The sequence below is a fragment of the Leopardus geoffroyi genome, chromosome A3 (assembly GCF_018350155.1).
Source record: "Leopardus geoffroyi isolate Oge1 chromosome A3, O.geoffroyi_Oge1_pat1.0, whole genome shotgun sequence".
NCBI classification, from domain to species: domain Eukaryota; kingdom Metazoa; phylum Chordata; class Mammalia; order Carnivora; family Felidae; genus Leopardus; species Leopardus geoffroyi.
This window is the reverse complement of record NC_059336.1, coordinates 66,009,374-66,021,669: the sequence shown is the minus strand read 5'-3', so window position 1 is coordinate 66,021,669 and position 12,296 is coordinate 66,009,374. Positions and strand designations below refer to the sequence as shown.

Here is a 12,296-nt window from a genome sequence, read left to right as displayed (position 1 = left end):
TCCGTTTTAGCTGGCATTCACACGATTTCCAACCCATGCAGATTTCCCTTTGCTGGATTTGGGTTTGCTGGCTGGGTACAAGGCCTCTGAGCTCAGAGCAGCTTCACTTGGCTTCATCAGGAGAAGAAGGGAGCCTGTGATTTCTATTTGGGTCATGAATTACCTTTAAGTGTGCCTAATGCTTAAATATACAGATTCAACAAAAAGCACCATATTTTCCCTGGAGTCAGCAGGAAACTGATATGACAAATTTTTACCCCAGCTCTGTTTTAAGGATCCAGGATTTTCTAAGAAGAAAGAAAAATCTTTTTTATATGCCTTGTGAGAAGTCATCATTTTTGTTCCCTTTGATAGTAGTTACCTCCACTTTCCCACCCTAGAAGACAAGGTACAATACTGTCCTCCAGGAATTCCCAGAACCTTCTAGTACCTTCTAGTCTACTCGTAGAACCCTGATTTGACTTCGCCCTTGGCTCATAAAAAAAAAAAAAAGCTGGACTTTCCCCCAATTTTACATCTAAAGGAGCAAAGGCCCAGAAAGCCAGGCCCTGGGCCAGAGCTGGGCCAGAGCCTAGGTCCCTGAGTAGCATTGTTGGGATAACTTTGGGAGCAAGAACCATCATGTAACAGAAAAGCATGGGGAATCCTACCATGAAGGCTGGAACCACATCCTACAATTTCAAAGCTGGGGCAGGCTAGGGCTGGGTCACATCCACGGGCACCCATCTCTGGGTCTCTAAGTGGGACTGAATCTAGGTTGGTTGGGCTGGTTGGTTTTTTTGCCAGAGAGCAGAGTGAGAAACTTCTCTGAGATATCCTCAGGGGCCCTTCTGCACTGTCAGCTCAAACCCCAAAGCCATGAGGAATAAGCAGAGAGACCAATTAGAAAGAGAAGATCCCACTCCATAAGAGAACATTAACTGTGCTCACGTACAGCTTATAGGGGTTGCTAATCTGTTAGCTGCTCTGAACTCAGCTGGCCTAGCCTTAGGACAGACAATGGATTTAAGAACAATGGACACACAGCAGCACCGCCATTTTCTTCACTGCCACCCCAAGCCACAGCTAATCCTGGAGGCCCAAGAGCAGCAGGGCCACGGGGAATCTTGTTAGACTTACCTTACCCATTTTTAATCCTCCTATGATCCTCTCAGCACCTTGGTCTGTACCACTATCACCACTTATTTTGAAGCATTCTTTCCCAAATATGTGTTTTGCCCTTGGGTTTATCACTCAGTGCCTGCATTTTGCCAAACACTGTGCTAGATACTGAGGCTAAAGGTAAGAGCCACCTTGCTCCCACAGAGCCCACAACCCTCCTTTTCCTTCAGAAATGAGATCCCTTAAGTCGGGGAGTAATCCCATAAATTTCTCTGTCCCCCAGTGGGGCAATATAGGGTTATAGGCCCGGAGTCCTTGCGTATTGACGGGCTGTATGGATTTAAGGAAGTTGTCTTGGATCACCTGCAAATAGGATGTCTGAATTAGGAAAATGGCTAAGTGAATGCATTAAAGTTGCCCTGTCCCATACGGTAGCTACTAGCCAGGTGTGGCTATTTAAATTTAATTAAATTAAACAAAAAATCCAGTTCCTCAGGTACACTAGACATTTCATATGGACTATGCAGGTATAGAACAGTTCCACTGCAGAAAGTTCTATTGGACAGTCCTGTTCCAGAATCTCTTTTAGAATTCAGGTTTTCGTTCAAGGGGCAAAGCACAGTGTCCGTATGCCATCACTAGTATGCCTGGGATAGCCTCCAACTGACTTCTCTGATCCAGCAAGATCTCTTGGGAGAACCACAGCCTACCTCAACACATCTTTTAAGTTGTGCCCTATGACTTTCACCCATGTAGCCCCATCCTCCCCCATCCTTCAAGGTGCAACTCAAGTGCTCCGTCCTCTCCTTTTCCTGAACTCTCCCAGGCCTCCTCTTCTCAGGACGTGTGGACTTCCTTCAATAGCATACAACCCAGTTGACTGTGTGTTGTCTCGTACTGCTCTCTACAGAGCTGTCCCACAGGGCTGTACAGACTGCTGACTGCATGTGGGTGTTGGGTGGAGGTGGCCCGTGGGGACTGAGATTCAGCCTGCCTTCCACTCGCCAAGCTGTGTGCCTTGGCATGGGTGTGTCCCCCCCCCGAGGAAGGGTGTGTGCCCTCTTCCTAATTTGTGTGAAGTTGTCATCTGGGCTGGTGGCAGCCTCAGTTTCTGACCATCCTGAGGGCACAGGGCTTGTCTGCCACAGAAGATGTGATGTCTGTGAAGGAGGTAAGCAGGTCTTATCTCACTGGTCACACCTCACTCAAGGCCATATTCCACAGATACAAGGGAGCCACATAGGGCACTCCAGGAACTTACGGTTCTGGTGACTTTTGGTCATGTTCTCTGAGTCCAGGGCATGGTAGAACTCGTAGGCTGAGCGGCCGAGCAGCTCCTCAGGGTGGTAACCAATCAGTTCTGTGATTCTGAATTAAAAAAAAAAAAAAAAAATCACGTGGGAAGAGACACTGCATGAATGTGGGCAGGGGCTCAAGGAGCTCAATCCAGAAGGTAAATCAAATGCACGCATTCTGATGAAAACACTCCAGGCTTCCTGGTCACACCATTCATCCAAGTTAAAAAACAAAACAAAACATGTGGTCAACCTGCAACTGTGGCTCCACCCAACCTCCGCTCTTCCTGCCCTTCCCGGACTCATGTTTGGAGGGTCAGGATTCCTATCCCCCGACCCCAATATACACATACACCTAGTCTCCAACAACCACTGGATGGGGCTCTCCCACCCTCCACCTCCCGATTTCTGCAGGCGAGGGAGCAGAGATCCAGGGAGAGCAGACAATTTGCTTGATGCCCACACAAGCATCCAGGGACAGACCAAGAATGAAAACCAGGGATCCGATCGCCAGCTCAAGCTTATGCTAGTACAGGGTGATATAAACACAAGTGAAGACGATGTGGTGTCAAGTTGGGAAAAAGCACAGAGTCGGCCTTCGTCTGTGTGTTAAGTCGTGACTGAGGAGGAGAGTGGGCAGGAGATCCCCGTGTGTGTCTGATATTCACTTCTCTGAGTACTTTTCCTTAGGCCCTGCCTGGTGACTTCGGGTACCTCTTGGACATCAGGCTTGCCTTCCATGGAACTTTAACCTGCCCCTCCCTACTTCAAGGGAAGGGGGCAGGTGGGAAGTGCTGAGGGGAAGAAATATAAAAGCAAGGTGGTGGAAAAGTGTCTCCTCATTATACTCTGATAAAGGGGCAGCTCTGAAATGACAGGGCTCGGCTGTCCCAAGTGTCCCTGTCTTCACCCTGTAAGGTGTCTGGGTTTGACGGAAAATGGGCAGAGAGCAGACAAATGTGGAGAACTGTGAAGGGTCATGTAACACTCTTAGGACTCTTTGCTCTGTACCAGAACCACTGAAATCAAGAAGACCTGCCCAAGAACCACCAGATTAGCCGCTTTCCCACATCATACCTAAATATTATTTCTTGTCTTTCTTATCTCACAGCTTTCCTAATGGGCTCATTGTCTTGTTTACCTGGCCTACCACAAGTCAGAAGTGGGGCTATGTTCTTATGATTACGAGCTCTATTTCAGAATGCATGACTTCTGAGTAAAGCCCTGTCATCGATCCATTTTGGAAATTAATAACAGAGGAGAAAGCACAAGCAGAGAGTAGACACAAGGGCCCCCTGATTTCCTGTCCCTATTCTCTCCCCCCTCCAAAGGGCCTTTGCACGTGTCTTCCAGAGCAAATAACCCTGAAATATTATTTCCATCTTGTCACTCCCCTATTTAAGCACTGACAGCTTTCTGTATTGTCAACCACTATCATCACCATGATCAAGAATAAATATACTCTGCCTAACTTCAAAGACCCCCTGGAATCTGGTCCCCGACTTCCCCAGCAATTTGATTTTCAACTAACCTGCAGCGTGTCTTACACGCTGTGCCCTGGCAGATAGCTCTCCTCAAAGTGCCCCACACCCAGAAAACCCATTCTTGCTGCAGAGCCTTGACGCTTTCTCCTTCCCCCTCTTCTCCAGGCCCTGATGACTGCAAGGCCAGCTCAAGGCCTGGCCCTCGCCACAGAGCCCTAATTCCCCCACCCCTCACCCATGTCTCCTTCTCATGGAGTCCTAGCAGGTGGATATAACATCACAGAGAATTACCCACATCCTAGGCTGCCAACCCCTGAACTTAGGGACCACTTTCTCCTTTGGCCTTCCTTCCAATGGACACTTGATAAATACTTGAGTGACTGACCAGTGGATTGATTCTGTCTTAGGACCTAAAGTACAACAAGAGCCCTGTCTCCTCCAGCACTGCTAAGGGATCTGGGCAATAAAACTCGACTTTTTCTCCCAGAACATGAGTAACTTGTCTCAATGCATGTCAGTGAGCACACACACACACACACACACACACACACACACACACACACACTTCTCAGCAGAACCCCTCGTGATATTCAATACATCCTTTCTTCATTCTGGAAGCTGTGGCTGGTGTGGTCAGAGAAGAGAAAAATTCTCTGCCTAGGTGAGACTTTGGGGTTAAACGCTTGGTTAGACAAGGAGCAGCCCAACAGGGCTGAGCAGCTTAGGCCTCAGCTGATTCAACCCCAATGGAGACTTCTTCAGAAAGATTCTCAGCAGTTCACTTGTGCCAGCCAGCTGCTCTCCCACCAGGAGGATCTGTCCCCTCACTTGGCCAGGAGCAGAGAGGCCTTTAAACTCATCGGCAACAGACATGTTCCTTGGCAGCCTGATCCTGGGGGTGGTGCCCAACAGCACCTTAGCGAGGTAAAGCCTGGGGGAGAACACGGAGACAGCGGAACAGTGCTGGCCTTTCCTTCCTTCCCTACAACCAAGTAACTTTCTTGTTGGATCCGGGGCTTTTGAGCGTAAGCCTGAGAATAGGAATTATACCAGTGGGCGCTGCTGACAGTGGACCGGCCATTAACAGGCTTGCCGGTTTGCCAGATAAATTGCTTCTGTTTCTGGACAGGGCTAGCATTTTCTAGAGACCCTCAAAAATGAGGCCATGCTGGAAAAGATAGGATACCACTCCCTGAAGAAATTAAATTTTCTTTCAAGATTAGAATCTTTAAAATGTTCAAAGTAAATATTTATGATAATCAGCCTCATAATAAAACATTTAAAAAATCTAATTACTTTACCATGTATTCAAAGGCACACAATGGGCATATTTTGGAAGGAGACAAACAAACCTAGATTTCAGAATTGCCAGCTAACTTCCCAGGAGTGGCCTTCATTTATCTTGTCAACTAAAATAAATATTTAATGTCTCCTTCTTCATTCCTTTAAACAGACTACTATAAAAACTGGGAAATACACATACCCCAAACACAATTGAAGAACATTCGAGTTGTCAAACTTCACAAAGCCAGGAAACCCCAACTTCAAGCTAATGGTCATTCCCCTCCATCTGCAGGCACGCAGACGCCAGTGGGGAGGTTAATGAACCCAGCTTGTTTATAGGGTCAGCTATGACAGCACAGAAGGGCCTTCGCTGCTAATTTCCCCGGGTCCCAGAGAAGCCTGTGGAGCTGGGCTGTGATAATGCTTTCATCTGCTCTCTCCATCAGGGGCAGGGAAAACTATTTCTTTCTTTTTTTCTAATTAAGGGCCCTGACTCACTGGAAGAAAAAAAATCAGTCTGGGGTCACCCATAAATTTAAAAAGTCAACTCAGTAGGGCTGTTCTGTGTTAGAGAAGAGGGAAATGTAAAAGGGCCTAATTTACCAGATTTCACAAATGAGAAGAGTAGAGCTCACTCTTTAACAATAAAGTAGAAGAAACAGATCAAGGGTGTGGCACAGAGAGAGAGATAGACACAGATGGGCAGCCACAGGAGGCAGAGATAGAAGGCAGAAAGAAAACAGAAAATACAGAGGAAAAAAGGTCACTAGATTCTGAAGTGTTATGCCAAGTTAAGATGTGGGTCAGACCGCCTGGATTTGGGATTCAGAATCAGATAGGTCTTCATAATGTAAAATGACAGTTACTCATGGTCCTTCAACTGTTCTTTACCTGTAAATGCCCACAGGTTCTTTTCAACATGGATTACCTGTGCCTCTCTTGCCTACAGTATCCATGCCATTGCCTCAGTGGGCAGCAGAAACCCAGCAAAAGGCCTAAGGTGACTCGCTCCTCCTCCAGGTGACACCGCTAAGCACATGTGCACGCGGGACACGGCAGCAAGCTCCCTGACTCTAGACACCACTGCCTGGAGTCAAACAAGGTCTGGCCACGGCTCTTACCCCTGCTTCCTAGGCGGGTAAAGGGTTTGCTAAGTCAATTCATCATGTAAACAAGCTGTTTAGAGGGTATTTTAACTATTCAAGAGGATAAAAGTTTTAAGGACTTTGTAAACCACGTATTTGTTTTCCAAAGAATGCATGTGCTAATAAACCATACTTCTGTTGAAGCCTGTTTTCTTTCCTTCCACCCTTTCTGGCCATGGCCTGTCTCCAGCAACAACCTGATTCACCTCAGTTGGGTTTCCATAATGGGCTTAGAAGCTTTGGAACTTCATTTCCTTAATAATAGCCAGACTGCTCACAGACTCAGATTTCAATGTCTTCTGTTTTAATATACTTTTACCCAGATTTTGTTTGCTTTAAACAGTAGTCCTTAAGCTTTGTGTTTTCCTCAAATATTATGTGGCCTTGTGAAATCTATACAAACAGCTCTGTAGTTAAGGGACAATCAGTTTTCATCTTGTTGGTGTGATGTGCAACGGGTGTGGTGACTTTATACCTAGGAAGACCGCCCTAGCTCAGTCCCGGACTGACCCTGCTCTGAGTACCACCAAATGCCACAGCTGCCTTTGGTTACCTTGGGACCCCCAAGCAGTAAGAAGAAATCTGCCTTGAATTGTTGCAAGAGAGGAGCAGATCGTGTAGAAGAAATAATCTTTGAATTAGGACGTTGATTCAACTTCGAAATATGTTGCAAAGAGAATTTGTAGAGCTGTCTCTTCTAGGGGAGTATCTCAAGCAGACCAGGCAGGATAATATATAAGCATTTCTCATATGTATGTTCAAACTCTGGCTGATTTCAGGACACTGTCATTTGGAGGAGACATAGATGCCAAGGAGAGCACTTAAAACTTCTTCTAATTCAAAGATTTAAAGAAAGTCACTACACCCTCTTCTATTAGATGTGAGCAGAAAGGCTAATAATGTGTAGGGCTGCAAAAATATTTAGAATACACTAGGTATGGTACTAAAAAACTACATGTATTAACTTGAAAGGCCACTCTGAGTTTTCAAATGCCACCTACCCTCTAAAAAAAGTACAATAATTTATTAAGTTTATCTCATGATGCAATGAAAGTATATAATCTTTTACTATTAATTTGCCTAAAATTAATGTATTTTATTCTCAGATTTCAATACTCCTGCCTCCCAAGTATTTTGATGTGTATGTATTTCATGACTCATGGCTCTTTATAGTTTTCTTCACTGACATTCTCTTTAGGATCCCCAATTCTTCTCTCACTACTATTATTTTTATTATTCCAGACTTTTTTTAATGCTTATTTATTTTAGAGAGAGAGAGAGTGCATGCAAGAGCAAGGGAAGGGCAGAGAAAGGGGGACAGAGGATTCAAAGAGGGCTGTGTGCTGACAGCAGCCCTCCCAACGCGGGGCTTGAACTCACGAATCATGAGATCACGACCTGAGCCAAAGTCGAACGCTCAACCGACTGAGCCACCCAGGCGTCCCCCTCTTCTGTGTATAAAGAGAATTCCTCATAAATTTGACCCACAGAATTTGAAACACAGACATCTTAACTTACCCAATTATGCCTCATGTTGCCTTAATCCAATGGCAAAACAGGGTTGCCTTCAAATTCTTTAACTGTAGACTACATGATCCTCTTTGTTAATCTGAAATTTTCACTGTAACTCTGATACCGTATTCTCCCTATTGATATGGAGCCTACCCACAATCTGCTTTTATAATTTATTTCTCAGAGACAGGAACACTCACACACAAATCATGGTAGGATTATGTGAATTAGAGTTGGCCCTCTCCCTGGATGCCTGGCTCCCTTCGCAGTTACTCCCTGTCACCACTAGGTGGCACCTCCACATGAGTTTAAGAACCACCCCATTTTAGAGTTAAACTATTTGTGAATAACCTCTATCTCCCTTTTCAGTGAACGGAATGCTCTATTTTGTGCCATCTACTGCAGTTCATTAAGCTGCTGGTGTCTCAATATCTAAACTCTTGGAGATCAGGAGCCATTTCTTTTACTTATTTGCTAGAATAGTCTCCAGCACAGGGCTAGATACACAGCACATGCTCAGTAAATAACAGCTGGCTCACTGGTTGCTCAGTATTTTAGGAAACGGAGTAGAACGGCTCTGTGGGAGTCCTAAATGGAGACAGATCATCGGTCACAGTGATAGTCAGGACATCCTTCCTTAACCTTGCCACCATGGTGCTCCCCTTGTCAGGAGCAGTCAACCACATATACGCAAATGTAACTGACATGAAGTGTCACAGAATTTACTTTGTAAAATGTTTACTTTTTAGATGATTCATGCGAGACCTAATAACGGTCCTCTAACCCTTTACGATGAGGCACGGGACCAGCGCATTCTGAGCTGTTTTCCTTTATTCAGCTGTGGCTGCCTCAGAACCCCATTGCCTGAATTCCATGGACTGTGGGAACCCGAAAGTTAAATGTGAGATTACAGCCTGATTTTCTCTCTTCTTTCTGCTTTATTTCTCTCCCCTCTCCCTTCTCCCTTTATTTCTTCTCCAACACCTCCCCCCCCCCCTTTTTTTTTTTATTATCATCAGTCTGTGGTTTCTATACACGGAAGAAAAAGTACTCAGCCCTCTTTAAAAAGTGATTTTGTGGATTCCAATTGCCTTATATTTTCATCAGATTCTTTCAGTTTTCCTTATGATAAAGTAGTCCCCTGGGTGGGAAATCACAGCCCCTCAATGTAGTTAGATGTCATCAAATCTAGTGAATTCCTAGATTAAATGGGAAATGGAAAGCAGTCCCCCGCCCCATTAGCTATCATATGTAAGTACTGGTTTTTGAAACATTGATCTCGGAAGGGTATTAAGGAGGCAGAGTGAGAGAGAGAGAGAGAGAGAGAGAGAGAGGAAGAGAGTGTGTGTCTGTGTACATGTGTGTTCATGTACACCTTTCCCCATTCTAATGAAAGAGCGAAAACAAAACAAGCTACCAAACCCAAAAAACTCCAGTTCTCATCAAAGCAATAGAGAAATAGCACTTAAGGATTAAGGACTTAAAATAGTCACTTTATAAACCGTCTAAGCCATGTCTGTGCCCTTGTTAACTAATCTGCTAATCGGTTAAACACAACTTCCGTGAGGCACAGCATTCTGTATACGTAAAGCACCTCTGTGTTCATCCCTCCAGCCCACTGAACTCAGAGTTCGGGCCATGTAATTAGGTTTGTTGAAAGGCAAGATTTTGCTGAAAATGCAATGTGTCCAGCAGAACTTAGAAGCACTATCACCCTCCACACTCTGAGTCACAAAGCCCTAAATCACAGGTTCCTTCAAGCCAGTATCGACTCTGCCTGTAAGCCCTGAGCCAGACTAAGCAGCCGGCACCAGAGATCTCTCTCTTCTCTGTGTCCGTTCCCTCCTCGACCACTGTTAGGCCAATTCCTGCTACGTGTGTCCCCTCTTCTTTTATCCAAAGCAAAGCTGCTTTCAGGAAATGACCTGAGACCCATTCAAATAAGGTAATGAAAGGAGGACAACCTCAGATTACTCTTTCCAGAGGATTTTTTTCTTCACTTTAACAAGGATCAAAGTCTTAAGCTTAAAAAATCCCTGTCTTCTATTAACTAGAGATGCTGAGTTATTTTCTCGGACTGTAGGGCTTTCCCAGAGCTTGTGGGGTCACATGAGGGATGGCTTCACTCACAGGGGCTACATGCAGCTTGCAGAGTCCCAGGCACAACAGCGGCTGCTCCGGGCTGTATGGCTAAGGCATCCAGAGCGCCACCCCATCCTGGAGCCAGACATGTGGGCCACGTAGTGGGAATTCCCATGTCATCTGGAGAGTCTACGTTATAGATCTGTGTCTTCTGCCAAGAATGTTCCTTTGAATGCAAAGGCTTCATCTGACAGATGACCCCTTACACACAACATGGATTTCTCCAATGCCTGCCTTTGGGACAACCTTTATCTCCAATCTTCATCCCGATCACAATAATGACACTATTAACCACGGTAATCAACGTCGACTGTGTCAGAGTTCTAGGACAAAAGTCTTCATATGTGCATTTTCTCCCTATGAGGTTAGAGTACTTCTTACTAGTTAGAGAATTAGCTGCTGCCTGGGTCCTGGTGCCATGGTGGTCAGAACAGGGGGCCAGGAATGACTCAAGGACCCTTTCACAAAAGTCCTTCAATTGTGCCTCGAGTGGAGACCAATTCTAAGAAGGGACATATACAGTCTTAGGCACTCTTTCAACAACTTATAATAAAGAACAATTTAGCAAGAGAATAACAGCTCACACTGAACATTTCCTATTGGACTTGAACCCGGGCCATCCCGCCAGAGCCGACACTCTGAAGCACGTCACTCTCCCGTAGGAGAGCTGTCAGTGGGGCCTGGTTTGGGGGGTTAGAGTCTAGCTTAGCTTCCTTCATCAAAAAGTCTTTGAAATTAGCCTGGACAGTAGCTGGGATGGAGGTGACACAGAAGGAACAAAGGCTGAGGGAAGAGCTCATTAATGGAAGAGATCAGGTGGAAGGCTTGCAGCCATGGGGCAGTTTCAGACCCCGAAGCTCCTGGCTGGTCTCTGAATTGGGAGTGCTGATGGAGATCTCTAGACCCTGGTCTCCTGGGAATGAGACTCCTGGAAATTTGCTCAGGAGCCTGATACATATGTGGAGGACTATGTACACACTCAACAAGGACAGCGGGGCCACAGAACAGAATGGCTCTGCCTTCGGCCCCTGACATCACATCAATGGGGAACCACCAAATAGGGTACCCAGAGCCCCTCAGCCTCACTGATGGGATGAAACAGTGACACACGCCCACAGACTTGTACCCGGCAATGCAACGTTCCCGCCCCAGACCCACACCTTTCCCACAGGCACAGCCACACATGCACGCCCGTGCACGTGAGACACAGCCCTGCCACGGCACACGTGCTCCGGGGCCCCCACCTGTCGTCACAGTAGGTGAACTTCATGTCCATGCTGTGGCGGCTCAGGAAGGTCTTGCTGTCCAGGGGGATGTCCATGTGGGATGGGTGCTGGATTGGTTCGCACATGATGATGAGGCAGGAGAGCAGGGGCTCCTTGAAGCTGCACAGACTACTGTGAGGGGGGCAGCTGTTGTAGACCTTCACCTGGCCGGTGCAGTGCAAGACCTGGAGACCAGCCACGGGGGGATCAGCTGCGGGGCCAGCGGCACACACGGGGGTCGGGGTGGGGGACTCCAGCCCAGGCCTGCTGTCGTCCTACCTTCCAGGTGGCTGACTTGAGGTTGACGGTCCGGCCTCTGTTGGTGACGGTGCACTTCATCCTCATGAAGAAGTCCCGCTCTGTGGACATGTCTTTGCCTTTCTTCCCAAAACCAGAGCCTGGATGGGGGTGAGCAGAGGGACCCGGTTGACTTTTAATTTCATGCTTATATTCAGAAGAGGGGCCCTGATGCAGTTTTTCTGGGCAATGTATTGTGCGTACTTCCTGAGGATCTGCTCCCTTAGCACCTGTGGCCTGCCATGAACGCTCAGTACCATATTGGCCCATGGACTAACGTTGTCTCATCTCTGGCTGGTCTCTCCAACTGGAGTAGAAGCTCCTGAAGGCTGTTCCACTGTTTTGTTTCCCACTGCACCTAGTACATAGTCAGTGCTCACTTCAGGGTTGCGAGGCAAGGGGTGACCAGTAGCCATGATCTTGGCATGCCTCTCCTGGGTCAGGCCCGTGTCCCCTAGAAGGAATTCCAAGGGACGGTCTGGGCGAGACCCAGTCTCCTCAAAGGGATAAACCTCTCAGATTAGAAATGTCCCTCAGACACCCCCGTTTTTTCCTCACCCCTGGCCCTCAGTAATTTGATCCCTCCAGGGCCCTATTTTCAACCTGCGGTAGCTGCATTCAGGATACCAAGCCATCAGCTTTCTCCCTAAAGTGACATGTGTCAGGGCTCTGGTCCAAGCCTCCTGGGTTTAGTGAGCAAGTTCACTTTGAAGATTAACTCAACACAGATCATATCCTTTCTCAGCCAGAATTAAATAAATCGCCACGACA

The 12,296-nt window shown here is 46.7% G+C and overlaps 1 protein-coding gene across 3 annotated transcripts in view; it reads right to left on the bottom strand.

Moving 5' to 3' along the window:
• Positions 1-12,296, bottom strand: part of EPAS1 (endothelial PAS domain protein 1) — an 84,737-nt gene that overhangs the window by 11,892 nt on the left and 60,549 nt on the right. For all 3 annotated transcript variants that reach the window (XM_045445931.1, XM_045445930.1, XM_045445932.1), the window contains exons 5-7: positions 11,508-11,626; positions 11,208-11,413; positions 2,363-2,469 (exon numbers count right to left, since the gene is read on the bottom strand). In XM_045445931.1, the coding sequence (XP_045301887.1) occupies positions 2,363-2,469; positions 11,208-11,413; positions 11,508-11,626 (432 nt within the window). The remainder of the gene's footprint in view (positions 1-2,362; positions 2,470-11,207; positions 11,414-11,507; positions 11,627-12,296) is intronic.